The 14,649-nt window shown below is 32.4% G+C and overlaps 1 protein-coding gene and 1 long non-coding RNA gene across 2 annotated transcripts; one reads left to right on the forward strand and one right to left on the reverse strand.

Moving 5' to 3' along the window:
* The first annotated feature begins 1,888 nt into the window (after positions 1-1,888).
* LOC148626492 (uncharacterized) lies at positions 1,889-11,655 on the forward strand. The gene is made up of 3 exons (XR_015920084.1): positions 1,889-2,213; positions 2,857-2,937; positions 6,343-11,655. It is a non-coding gene; the product is annotated as an uncharacterized LOC148626492 (long non-coding RNA).
* Positions 11,656-12,803: 1,148 nt separating this feature from the next.
* LOC148626493 (uncharacterized) lies at positions 12,804-14,595 on the reverse strand. The gene has a single exon (XM_088570524.1). The coding sequence runs from the start codon at positions 14,428-14,430 to the stop codon at positions 13,204-13,206; it is 1,227 nt and encodes a 408-aa protein (XP_088426650.1). The 5' UTR covers positions 14,431-14,595; the 3' UTR covers positions 12,804-13,203.
* Between the last annotated feature and the right edge of the window lie 54 nt (positions 14,596-14,649).

Consider the following 14,649-nt stretch of genomic DNA (forward strand, 5'->3'; position numbering starts at 1 on the left):
TGCTAAAAGGGAAAATAAAAGGCATTTTTTTCAAGTCTGTTATACACTGTTATCGCTTTCAAAATAAGTATGGACTTGTTAGAATGTTGTTCCTTTAGGTGTAAATCTCTTACAAAGCAGGATTCATTTGTTTTACAAACATACCTAAAGAAACAACAACCCCATCGGGATAAATGAATATGTCCAATCGCCAGTAACAGGTATCGATTTCTATCAGAATATAAAACTTGAACATATGAAAGACATTAAATTACCAAATCATGATATTTGTACAGGTTGTACAATTCTACCTTCGGGGAACGATGTTCATTGTTGATTGTATATGGAGTATGAAGTCGCTAGAAATTGACAAAGAAGGTATGTTTCGTCGTTATGTACCGTTAGAGAGCTATCCATGGGATGTAGAGGCTGTAGGTAACAGTCAAGTCGTTGTTTCGCTTCCTAATCGTAAATGTATAACCGTCATAGACCTTAATACGGAGGAGTAGCAAACTATCGAAATGGGAGGTGAATGTTTAGGCCGAATGAGGCAAACATTTATGTTATCGTAAGACCGGTTGGGATAGTGGTTCTTGACAGTAGAGGCAAATATGTGAATACGGTGAAAATAATTAAAAGAAATGTGACGTATTTGACAGCTTCAAAAGGTCATTTGTTTTACTCTGACGTAACAGACTATTCCATGCACTGCTTGGTGAACCCTTATGGACATTCAAAAACGACTCTATTAAATATACTTTGGCTGTGTCTGTGGACAATTTTTTCAATGTTCTTCAAGCGATATTCCTAAAAACAAAATTATATACATAACACATGACGGTACTGACGCTTGAGCATTATTATCTAAAGAAGATAAAATACAATGCCCAACTGTGATAAATTACCACGAAAAATGATGTCTTGTTATTGGTAGTGCAAAGGGGCATTATGCTTTTATAGAGTTGCATAGCTACCCAGGTAGCACGAATCGTTTCCGAAATATTTTATTTAGAGTTTATTGGAAGTTTGCTAAAACATTTTCAGCACAATATTTTAAAATCGTTTTTAAAACATTTTGATTTTTTTTCAAAAGCTTTAATAAGGTTTTTGAAACATTTTACCGTTTAAGTTTGAAAAATGTTTTCATAACTGTTTATTGAAATGTTTTTGAAATGTTTAAATAACATGTCACTGTAATGTTTTTAGATCTATTTTTAAAACATTATTTTGATATGTTATGAAAATGTTTCTTACATATATATGATACCAATAAATATTTTATGATATTGTTTTCATTACATTCCTTTGAAACAGGTTAAAAACATTTCCAGATATGGTTTTAATAAGGTTTTCTGAAATGTTCAATAAACAGTTGTAGAATGTGTGTGTAAGAGAAAAAATTAAAACTTTAATTTTAAAAACGTTTTAAATGAATTTAGAAAATGTTTCTAAACTATTTTAAATTACATATTAAAAAACAATTTTCTTAAAAATATCAAATAAAGAATAAAAATAAATAGAAATTCTGATAATCTAGCACTATAAGACAGTAGAGGCTATATGTAGAGTTACATCATTATTTTTTTAAATGACTGAACAAGAATATTTTACACATGCATCATACATGTACATGTAATACTAATCCCCTTAATTTCTAATGCATATATGATAATTCATCCCTGTTCCTTGTCTTTCCATTAACCAACATTGATGATATATAGATGATGGAAACTCTATAGAAATAATAAGATAATAGTATAAATTGTTTGCCACATGCTGCTATCGATATAGGTTAGAACAAATCTTTATCAGTGAGCCTAATATCTTACACACGTGTGCAAGGAGCACACACTATTTCGAAGACGATTTAAAGAACTGAATCTGTCCAACAAGATGTAAGTAAATTCTTTTTAATTAGAAAGTTAAAAACTGTATGCCAAAGTACTATAAATTAATACTAGTCTGTGTAACCTTGTTTTATAAATATAGCTGGTCAAGTAGTCATTTTACAATTTCCCAGTCACTACACAACATCCCTTTTGTGAAGAGAAACACTTAAGTGAAGTGATATCTGATTTTGCTTTTATTTTGTTTTTTGTAATGCCTCGACAATTTGTACTGCACCGGAAATGTTACGTGTTTCTCCGTTTCCGGTTTTGTATAATATTGATTCAATTGCATGTCCGGAACACGGAACACGATGACAAGGTCAAAATTTATATCAACCACATTGAGTAAGTTTTTAACTTGTGATTATTTTCTTATGATAGATAAGTGTCTCAGTGAATTAATTGCTATGTTTATCTTGCCAAACTTTGTGTAAATAGGTGTATTTTGAGCGTCAGAAAGAACGTCCTAGATATTAACTCGGTCACTAGTTTTGTTAATGTTCATTCAAACTTAACGTTAATTCCTGACCAAACTTGATACTTTTAAGGTATGTGTCAAAGAGAACATCTATCTTCTTAATGAATATAGACGTTTGTTGTCAACAGTTCACAAGCATTTTGAAGTATGCATTTTCCAACAGTTTTGCATTATACATAGATGTATGTTTAAACCATTTTTTATCGTCATGATAGTTGAATCAATATTGTGATTATGTTTGTAAGTACTTACGCTGATATTTGCATTGAATCTGACCATGAAATTTATTTTGAAACTGTGCAAGTTATTTTTAGAATTTATAACATTACCTCATATATTTTTGTATATTAATGTTTGTAAAATTGTGTTTTTATTTGTTTACTGTAGGTTTAAACTCTTGGGGAGGGGGTATAGTTCGAGCTAAAAATTTCACACTTTTGATTATTTAATGCTTGTTTATTTTTAATTTATTTTTTTATAAGATATATACATGAGCTCTCTCTTTTGCAGGGAATAAGGATTAAGAAGAAGCTCATACCTAATGATTTAATGTTCCAAAATAAACCAAGATGATTGTTTTTTTTTTTCAAGGTAAGTTTTATATAGTGTTGAGAATATGATTGGACTATGACAAGTGATCATGGCATTTGATAGTCTTTTCGTGTGTCTGTTCATTCATTTGACCGCAATATGCAATAACTGTTTTACATAAATCAGTAGCTAATCCAGCAACTCCGAAAAGGTGGGGAAATATGGCGTTTTAGGGGGCTCACTATTAGTAGTATCGTTAACTTTCTGTGAAATCAAATTATTTTTTTTCAAATATGAAATATTTCAAATATCTGTTTTTGCTGAAACTAAAATAAAGTTTTAATTATAGAACATATTGATATCTACTTACTGTTTGAAGAAGACATACATTTTAAAGGTGTATATAGCTCTGCTCACCACAATTTCAGCTTAAAATCTAAATTCATGGTTTTCCAAAGTGCAAATAAAATCTTAATACAAAACAGCATGTTTTAATCTAGCAGACAATAGTATTTCCATGATTGATATATACACGTGTTGCAAATAAAAAAAAATCAATAATATGTAATTGATAGTATGTATAATGTCTTTCCCTCATTATTTAAATTCTAACTAATTGAACTGACAAAACCTATCTATAAAATTTCGTTTGTTGCTAAATCTATAAAATATAGAGAACTCTACAAATTTCTTATGTCATGGTAAACCTGTTATATTTGTATGCGAATTTTGCATTAAAATATTCTTAAATTTGCCAAAAATAATATTGAAAAATATTATAATAACATTGTAGTGAATGGTTGTTAAAAACGTTTTTTAACATTTCTGCAACCGTACTTTTTTTACGTTTTAAAAACATTTCTAAAAAAAGAATGTTTTCTGTCTTTTTTTAGGGAAAGGTTATAATAACATTCTAGTGAATTGTTATTGAAAACGTTATTGTAATATTTCTGCAACCACACATTTTTACGTTTTAAAGACGTTTTCAGTCTGTTTAAGGAACCATTATAATAACATTATAGTGAATGGGTGTTAAAAAAATGTTTTCAATCTGTTTAAAGAGTAATCAAGGGAACCAAGGTTATAGCGGTAATCAAAAGAATATAATCCAGGGACAAAGACCAGACATGGAAAACAGACACACACAACAAAGAACATAAAGTAATTAAAATCATACATACAAAGTAACAAAAGTAAATGAGCAACTCGGACTCCACTAAAAACTGGGAGCATGGACCAGGTGCACCGGTAGGGTAAGCGTCCTCTGCTTTTCTAGAAACACCCGCCGAGTTGCTCATAAAAAGTCAGGTCCGGGGTAGACAAACAAGGAAAGGTAAACTATGACAAGTTGAATAAATCAGTTTTCATGATGCTGATGGATACATCATAACGATCCACGAGTTTATGATGACGACCATAAAACTTCTATAGTGATGACTTCAATCTTGTAGCAACATAACCCTGTTCCAGAAGCCTATTTGTTAGAGTTCTAGCGCGATGCAAAAAGTCTGCGTAGCTTCGGCAAGCTCTGACATAACGTATGAGTTGTGATATGAACACTCCATACGCAGGGGCCGAAGGGATGTTGCCACAGATGAAAGGAAAGTTGACAATTTTGAATGAAAAGTCATCACGTTTGTTGTAAAATTTGGTCGATAGTTTTCCTTTACGATCTAAGTGTAGGTCAAGATATGAGGCTGACTTCACAGTGTCTGTAGTATCCTTTATCTCAAGTTCTTTTGGGTAGATGCGATGTATCAAATCCCCGAAATTAGGATTGTTTAAAGATAATACGTCATCTATAGATTGAAGGATCTAGCCAAACGATATTCTTTCTTTCTGATCAAATCAGCTATAAAGTCAGCCTCATAAGAGTGAAGGAATAGGTCAGCAAGTAAAGGAGCACAATTTGTTCCCATTGGAATGCTGACCGTTTGTTGAAAAAAACACGTCCAATACACTGGACAAATATGTTGTCGATTACAAATTCCAGCATTTTGTAAACATCTTCCTCTGTATATTTGGAAGATGATTTGGAATTATTTCTTACAAAGTATGAGGAATCTCTACCAAGAACCATATATTTGTATCTAGGTGTACCACCTTTTTTGGAAAAAACTACGATGTATAATGGTTTTCAGTCGGGATTTTAACTGAATATGGGGAATAGAAGTATACAGTGTTGAAAAATCATAGGTATTAATGCTATTATATTCAGATAATAGTCTTGAACTGATTGTCTCCAAAAGATCTTTCGAATTTTTCAGAATTCCACATTGAATTAATACCACTACGGGAGTAACAAGTGTTGTGGTAGGACTGCAGACCCTCTTTGACAGTTTTGAGTATAGAAGTTAAAAGCTTTGAAAGAGGTTTGGTGGTACATTTTGCAGATCCAGCTATGAAACGTTGTTTGTATGGATTTTTGTGAAGTTTAGGAATCCAGTACATAGACGGTAAATCACAATCATCGTCCTTGGTAGAGAGACCAAAAGAGGATAGCACAGATTTATGGTTTTCCACAATCTCTTCTTTGGAGAGAGTGGTAGCAGTATAGGTCTTATCACTGCTATTATTTTCTTCGTCTACCTCTGATAATAAACATTGGATATAAAACGTTTTGCAGAGAAAAACAATGTTGTTTTGGGCTGTGTCTGCTGGTACGACAACATATTTGTCATGTATAGTAGACAATGTTTTTGCTACATCGGGGTCTTTGAAAATTGATGTAGCCTTGGCACTCATTGACCTACTTAAAACTTTCATTCGTTTCAAAATTAAAGACCTCACGGCCTTTAACCACTCTGACAGAGAATCAATGTCTTCTTGTTCTCGTTTTATCCATTTTCTTGCATAGTCCTTGACGGCATCCATAAGACGTTTAAAGTTATAATTCCAATTTATGGAGCGTGGTTCACGGTACTTGGGACCTTTAGAAAGGATATTACGTAGAGATTCGTTTTCGATAATGGTTAAATCTCCCGTAACGACGTGACCAGAAGGACCATATTTGAATGGAGAGCTTTTGCACGAACAGTCAGGTGGTTTAGCCTTGAAGTTCTCAATCTCGAGGTTCTGCAATAGCCTTTTATAATTGAAAATTTTGGATGCAATGGGTGAAGTATAGGAATATGAAATAATTGGTATGGATTTGTCTTTGAAATATGGGGGAATTTTGTTGGTAACGCTTTTGTGATGGAGGATGTTAGACAAATTAATTGCATCTATACCTTTGTTGACAAACGGTAGTGGAAGAAATGATCGTTTTAAATAAACGTTATAATAAAATTATAGTGAATGGTTGTTAAAAACGTTATTATAACATTTCTGCAACCATACACTTTTACATTTTAAATACATTTCTAAAAAATGTTTTCAGTTTTTTTAAGGAAACATTTCTAAAACATTTTACAACGTTTTTTGTGCTAAATTATTCAAAATTTATTCCAATTTATTTTCTGACAGTCAGAAGAAATATATTTCCGCACATTGTGCAGATAGCAGCGAAAGAACACAGAACACAGATTAATTTCACTTGATATGTGTCTCCTGAAATGCCAATATCCGATGAAGCCGAACAAGTAGCTGGAATTGTTTGGAATGGACACAAACTTTTTTTAAAAGGGGTAGAACTTGAATTGTTAATATTAGGGCTGCCATATCAGATTTTTTTTCTTTGGTTAAAAAGTAATCAAGGGAACCAAGGTCATACCGATAATCAAAAGAATGCAATTCAGGGACAAAGACCAGACATGGAAAACAGACGTACACAACAAAGAACATAAAGTAACTAAAATCATACATACAAAGTAACAAAAGCAAATGAGCAACTCGGACTCCACTAAAGACTGGAAGCATGGACCAGGTGCACCGGTAGGGTAAGCGTCCTCTGCTTTTCTAGAATTTCCCACCCAATTGCTCATAAAAATTCAAGTCCGGGGTAGACGATAGAGGAAAGGAAAACTATGACAAGTTGAATAAATCAGTTTTCATGGTGAAGATGGATACACCATAATGATTCACAAGTTCATGATGACGACCATAATACATCTGTAGTGATGACTTCAATCTTGTAGCAACAAACATTGTTCCAGAAGCCTATTTGTTACAGTTTTTGCGCGATACAAAAGTCTGCGTAGTCTCGGCAAGCTCTGGCATAACGTATGAGATGTGATATGAACACTCCATACGCAGGTGCTGAAGGAATGTTGCCACAGATGAAAGGAAAATTGACAATTCTGAATGAAAAGTCATCACGTTTGTCGTGAAGTTTGGTCAATAGTTTTCCTTTATCATCGATTTCTACATGTAGGTCAAGATATGAAGCTGACCTTACAGTGTCTGTAGTATCCTTTATCTCAAGTTCTTTTGGGTAGATGTGATGTATCAAATCCCCGAAATTAGGATTGTTTAAAGACAATACGTCATCTATATAGCGGAAACTGAGCTTAAAAAATCTAGTCAAACTATATTCTTTCTTTCGGATCAAATCAGCTATAAAGTCAGCCTCATAAGAGTGAAGGAATAGGTCAAAAGTAAAGGAGCACAGTTTGTTCCCATTCGAATGCCGACCGTTTGTTGAAAAACACATCCACCACACTGGACAAATATGTTGTCGATTACAAATTCCAGCATTTTGTAAACATCTTCTTCTGTATTTTTTTGAAGTTGATCTGGAATTATTTCTTACAAGGTATGAGGAATCTCTACCAAGAACTATATATTTGTATCCTGGTGTACCATCTTTTCTTTTGAAAAACAACGATGTATAATGTTTTTAAGTCGGGATTTTAACTGAGTATGGGTAATAGAAGTATGCTTTACTTGTAGCACATAATGGGAAAAGTTTTGATTTTCGAGTTTTGTCAGCAGCTGTTTATAATGGTAGAATGTTTGATAATTTTACAGAAACTGTAGTAGGACTTGTAGACTCATTAGCTTTATTTAGAACACAATTTCAAAAATAGAAAAATAGTTGATAGATACATTTGTATCACATATTTTTGTCATAACTTATTTTGTTACTTTTGTTTATGATTGATACATAATGTTGGTATTATAAATGCATGTGACTAGCCTTCTGCGTTGATGGGCTTCTTATGCAGTTTTTTTTTTTTTTTTTTTTTTCTTAAAATAGTCTGAAATAGTGATACATGTAAATGCATACTTGCAAGAATATGATTTCCAAAATACCTAGTGTTAGAGGTTGGACTTGACCATTACCTAATGACTTGTCACTACAAGTATTTGCACATTGTTTGTTATTTAGTATACAGTACTTTTCCCTAATGATATTTCTCAGGTGTAAAACTGTCAATAGCAAGGATCAGCTGATCAAATTATTAAGTAGTACTCCACCTAAGAATCATGCAAAATGTGATTCATGATTGGAAAGCCTACATATTTCTATTTTTTATATTTTGTTTAAATTGCTATAGTAAACAGAAATTGACATGTGGCTTTTCATGTAACCCGTGCTCTTAGAAGATAAAAATTATATAAAATGTACTGTGGAATTCATAACTAAGGGAGATATCTCTGTAAATGACAGTAAAATACAATAGAAACTGTTGTATTTTCAATGTGGATTATCTCCTAAGAGCAGAATGATAGGAATGAATAATCATACATTTCATCATATATCTATAAAGCAACTTAATAACAAAAATAAAAAAAATATGTAGCCTTTTTATGAGGTGTATCACATTTTGCAGAATTTATATGATTCTATCAAGACTGCTATTTAAAAAAAATACACACTTTTGAGGATTGAGCAATAAAAGAAAATGGTTATCAGATTTAAGCCTTTAAGGTGACCTTAACCTTTAACCTTTGATTGTTAAATATTCCTTTTATGACACACTATCAAAGTTGTATGCATACTTAAAATATTATGAAAAACAAAACAGATAAACTGAAACTAGACACCGACAAAATGTATAATTGATTAGCAGTCTACACCTCACGACAATGACCTTGACATTACGAATCTTAATTCATAGAAATAAGCAAGGTAAAAGTCTCTGAATTTTTTTACAAGATAAACAATAAACGAAAGTAATTTTTAATGTTGAGTGTCTCAAAAAAAATGTTGTATTTCTGGACTCCTTAATTTCTGAAGTTGTGCCTATTTAGCCTTTTCTTCTATTTCTATTTTTAGTTACAACCATACATATATAAAAATAAAACAACCTATACATGTAGCTATGAAAATTTTGTTAGTTTCAATGGATAAGAACATCCTTTTGGTTCCTCTTGCGGTATATAGTAGTAAATTATATTAAAGTGGTTACTGTCATTTGAACACTTCTTGTACCTCCTACCCCCAAAATATGTCAAAAAAGGGGTGTTATAACCAAGCCCTGCGCTAATACCTTGAATATTTTACGGATTTGTATTTTATAGTAAGAACCACTTGACACCTCTGCTTATAACTACTGATAAAACACCAAACTATTTCGCTGGTTGTTTTTGGGCCATTTATGGGTCGGATACCTTAAATTCAACTTCCAATGCGCTGTAGTTAAAGTGGCAGGCATAAATGGCTTTGTTTCGGTTCTCTTAAAATTGTACTTCTTTCAAAATTTAATGGTATATGGGTTCAAAGAATTCTGTCTCTTTAGTTGTGAATATCACGTTAAAAACAGGGGCTCTTCGTTTTGCAAATAACTCTTGATTCAAAATATGTTCAGTGTTCTATATATTCTATATTCTATATAATTTTTATCTCATTTTAACAAGGGTTATATGAAAAGCCACATTTTATTTTCCGTTTACTATGACATCAAAAGTAAAAATATGTAGGCCGTCCAACCACGAATCAACTTTAGCATTATTCTAATGTGGAGTGCTACTTAAGGAAAACTGATCCTGATCTCTATGTCGATGTTCAATTATCCTTTATGGATTATGGTGGTGCCAAAGTGTATTAAGTTGTCTACTCCTTATATGTATTGATCCTTATTTTTTATGGGTATAATGCATGTGTTATATTTTGCAAATATCTGTGTCTTCTTTTGTATAGTTTTGTTTTTACTTCTTTTTTTTTTAAATTGGTGGCAAATTGTATAAAATTTAGCGTTAATATGACATCATTTTTATGTACCCTTAGTTTGAAGGGCTTGGTAAAAAAGTATCGATGAGTTTCTTCAAATATTTGGAAAAGCAACTAAGAAAAATAAAAAAAAAGAGCAAGTCGTCTCCATAATATTATTGTAAAATATATACATGTTATCAGAATTAACACGATTCATCGCAGTTTAATCAAATTCAAAATCTATCTCTTCAACTTTGTATATAAACTTAGGTGTATATGATAAATGAATTAGTGTCTCAAAATTAAATTATAGCTTTAAGATACACAATAAATTATTCTTTTTTCTTTACATGTATTTGACGAGAAGGTGTATTTTGTTGGTATGATTATATTAATCCTTTAGATATTGTAGTTTTTATCAACCCCAAATAATTACTTGTTTATCTTTCCGGAGCATCTGATGTCACTCCTAGTTTTGTTTTGTTTTTGTTTGGGTTTTTTTGTTTGTTTGTTGTTTGTTGTTTTGTTTGTTTCATTTTGTCAGCGCTAATAATAACATTAATGAAATTATATAAATTAAAAATAGAAAAAAAAATATATAAAAATAACAGTTAAATCAAGGAAATAATCAAAGTACAAAAATAAACGACACTTCTATCTTGCGTTTAAATGAACGCGAAATGATGTGTAAACGCACGATAAACGATGCACGAACGCTTAAATGGGAAACGTGAACGTCTCAAGGGGTGTAACGAAGATAAAAAGCTGTAGATAAGGAATTATAATATAGATAGCAGTACTTTATCGAATGTTCCCAGTGTAGTAAATTTAAAATTCATGTAGAAGGAAGCAATGAATAACGGTGGAAATTTATATAATGAATATGATAATCAATTTGCTATCGTGAATAACTACAATAGGTACCAGTATCGTATTGCATATCCCTGAGCAGGTGTACGTCAAAACATGGATGCTATAAAAATATAGTGCATTTTCTTTTTGCCTCTCTACAAACTAATATTTTGTCAAAAGATATGAACAATGACTTATAAAATAGAGTAAACATCACACTGTAAGATGAAGAACTTTTTTAAAAGAAAATCTAACATAATATCATAAAAATGTTCCACTGAAAAGGTTGGTTTGGTGAGTGCAAAACAAAAGTGAAAGTAGGGAAAATGGCTATTTATAGTTCGAGACTACTTTTCTGTCCGATCTTCGTGGACTCACCCTATTTTCTTTGCGGGAAATTATTTTTTCACATGTCCTTAGAAATGCTACATAAGTGAAAGTTTTATTGAATTAATTTACATATTTTTTAAAAAATCCTAAAAATATGCACTTCACTATAGAAGTCTATGGGAAAATTAATACGATACTGAGACCAATATATGATCACTGATGCCATGAACGCATAAAGATTTAACTCGTGCGCTTATTCCGCGCAATTATGAAATCTATGCGTTCTTCAGCACTCCTGATCATATTTCCGTTATTCACTCTTTCCAATTAATCATCCAATTCATCACTATAATGTAGTTATGTAGCTTCCAAACACACTCTGTCAAGTCTGAGTCATAAAATTGTGCCAGAAATAAAAAAGGAACATTCGCAAATGATAACTAGACTAAGTGTTGTTGTCAATGTTATTTACCAACACGTCATTTAATTACTGTGTTATTGTAACAGCTTGGTTATTATCAACCATATCATGAATGTGAAACGAACATTTGTTTCAATTATTTTTGTTTTGTTATTTATTCATTTATTTCTCTTTTTGTAGATAATTAGCACTGTTAGTTCGCTTGGCTTGTCTGCACGATAAATCTGCACGTTATTTCTTTATTCATCTGCACCATAAGAAACGACTTTTTTTACCATGTCATAGCTTTTCTTTCCTTATTCGTTTACCCCGGATGTGACATATTATGATCAACTCGGTAGGTATTTCTAGAAAAGCAGAGGATGCTTATTCTACCGGTGCGTTAAGTACATGTTTCCAGTCTTCAGAGGAGTTAGGGTTGTTCATTTAAATGCCTTAGTGCCTTTGTACGTGTTATTTTGGTTATTTCATGTTCTACGATGCGTGTGTCTATTTCCTGTGGCTTGTTACCTTTTTAACATATTTTTTTCTTATCGCCGTACGTATTACTGGTTCCCTTGATATCCCGTACCTATAATCCACTGGTTCCCTTGATATCTCGAACATATAGCCCAGTCCGTTTTCCCGTTGTGGCGAATCCGCTTTACTTTTAAAGTGTTTGCGCCAAAACAATTTACAAGTTTTCAGTCAAAGGAAATTTCTGATTAATAACAAATTCGAAGTTCTTTTTTATCCTACGAAAATATCTCGCTATGCCATCGTAGTGTCTTGTTATAAAATACAAAACTGAGACCTGAGACACCTATCATTTCATCCATCATTACTTTTTTTCAAAACACTAACAAACACATCTTGTGTCCGTTTCTTATCAGTTAACAAGCATTAATTTTATTCCGAAGTTGAAATAAGCATGCGTTTAACAACGTTTCAGGCAAGTCTTGACAATCCTACCCATAATAGCAACCTCTTCATACTTACATGTAGAATGAAAAGAAGTTTAACATTACATTCATATGTGTGCAAATAATGACGTTGAGCTTTAACTAAACTTTAACACCATGTGCAATTTTAATAGGGTCTTTGTAACGCCATTGTATTCATAAGAAAAATTTATATAGCTGCATAGCAAGACACAACTCGAAAAGACAAAGTAACATATATTCAAATACGTAGATGAAAAACATCGTAACAAGTATTACAAACTTACTATAGACAACGTTTTTTTGTTTTTGTTTTGTTTTGTTTTGCTTTGTTTTTTTTTCTTGATTAAAAAACATACAAGGGAAGTAAAAATCAAGAATGCATTTTATATTTCAAACGAACTACAACGAAAACAATGACAAAAACAAAAAAAAAGCAAAAGAGACAAAATGAATAAATATTAAGGTAAATATGGCGTTAACTGATTTAAAGGCGGATCAAAGCCCGTTGCGTTGGGTGCGCGACCTCCCATTTTTCTGAAATTAATGAAAGTGTGCCGATACACGACCCCTTTGGTCAGTCAGTGCACAATCCTTCTCTTTAATTCTTGTAGGATAGCAGTAGCAGTCTTTGGTCGACAAATATCACACTGCTGGTAAAATTTTGGACCGCTAATTAAAACGTTGTTGGCCAAACGCTGCCTGCCAACCCAGGGCCGTCAACGTTGCCGGTCGATCGTGTTTAATTGGTAGAAATATGCCTAGATTCATGTGCGATTTTTGCACCGTTGAAATATCGCACGTAAGAACGACGATAGTTCATTTTTGAACTTGATATCGAAATACACACAAATAAACGGATTAGCGATGTGATTAAGAAATACAAAACGAGCAAGAAATATCCAAGCTGCAGTCTCCGATCTTGTGAGTTTAATAAAGGAAAAGTCCTCTATTGCGTATGTCAGGATTAAAATTGCCAACGATGGTATATAGGACAATACGTACACCAATATAATCACAAAAAACATGATTGTGATTCGTCTTTTCACTGGACCTTGTCCTGATTCTTGACTTTTCTGCTTACTTTCCACTGGTTTGTTGTTTTGTTTTTCTCTACTGTCAAACGTTTTATCTATGATGTTCAGTTCAACATCCTTTATGGATACCTCAGTTTTCTGTGTGTCAGATGAAATAATTTCTGTTGGTTTGTTGGATAAATCGCTGTTTGTTGTTGCTTGGTCATGATCTTCGTTCGTTTTAGCTTCAATTTCAGTAGACGAAGTAATACCACTAGTTTGTGAATGCTCATAAGCCTTTTGTGGAGTCTTTACTCTAAATCCAGACAAAACAATCTTGATTTTTCTCATAATTGGCACAAACAATGAGATTGTTGCTATCAAATTACCAATTAATATCAAAGCCAATAATCCGAAGTATATATTACTCATTGAAGAATCGTAAAGTGAAAATCTGCAAATTCGTGTTCGTACCGTGTGATTCATGAATATTTGTTTAGCCTCTTCAACTCCCGAAATCCAAAAAAGCGGACATGAATATAAAAATGCAAATATGCACGCGGCAGAAAATGAAATTCGTTTACACTTTGGACTCATTCGTGGGCTGTGAGGTTTACAGACAAGGCGATATCGCTGAACAGAAATCACTAAGAGCACATGTGCAGACATTCCAGGAACACACATTTGTAGGAAGGATAATATTCGACAAATTGCATCGTTTGGATAGGTATAAAAATATGAATTATCCATGATATAGAAACAGGGGTTCGTAAAACACGCCGCCAAATCAACAGTAGCTAAAAGCGGAAGGAAATACCTTTCTCCTCTTTCTTTAATCCGAAACCAGTAGATAAAAATAATGGCTACATTCCCAATTACTCCGACCACAGCACCAATCAGAATTAAAGTTGTACTTATAGTTGATATATCTTTATATCTGTCATTCAGTAATTGTTCGTAATAGGAGGCATTCTCCATCAGATCATTCGGACGTATGTCGTATATATTTTGAGGATTTTATCATCTCACAATGTTGTCCACGTTTCATACATATACCTGTATATAATGGATAAGAATTTGTGAGACGCAGTAAACTAAACACAATGTTAGTCAGTCAAGCAAGTACAACTTCCTCTCTTAAAATATATACTGTATAACATTTATTTATTTAAATTTCGGTTATTGACATGTTCAGAG

This window comes from Perna viridis, chromosome 2 (genome assembly GCF_037379345.1).
Source record: "Perna viridis isolate PV_CMFRI_1.1 ecotype Kerala chromosome 2, ASM3737934v1, whole genome shotgun sequence".
In the NCBI taxonomy this organism is placed as follows: domain Eukaryota; kingdom Metazoa; phylum Mollusca; class Bivalvia; order Mytilida; family Mytilidae; genus Perna; species Perna viridis.

What these genes read in the sequence shown, in the direction of transcription:
- LOC148626493 (XM_088570524.1), bottom strand. Translation starts at nt 14,430, where the DNA reads ATGGAGAATGCCTCCTATTACGAACAATTACTGAATGACAGATATAAA.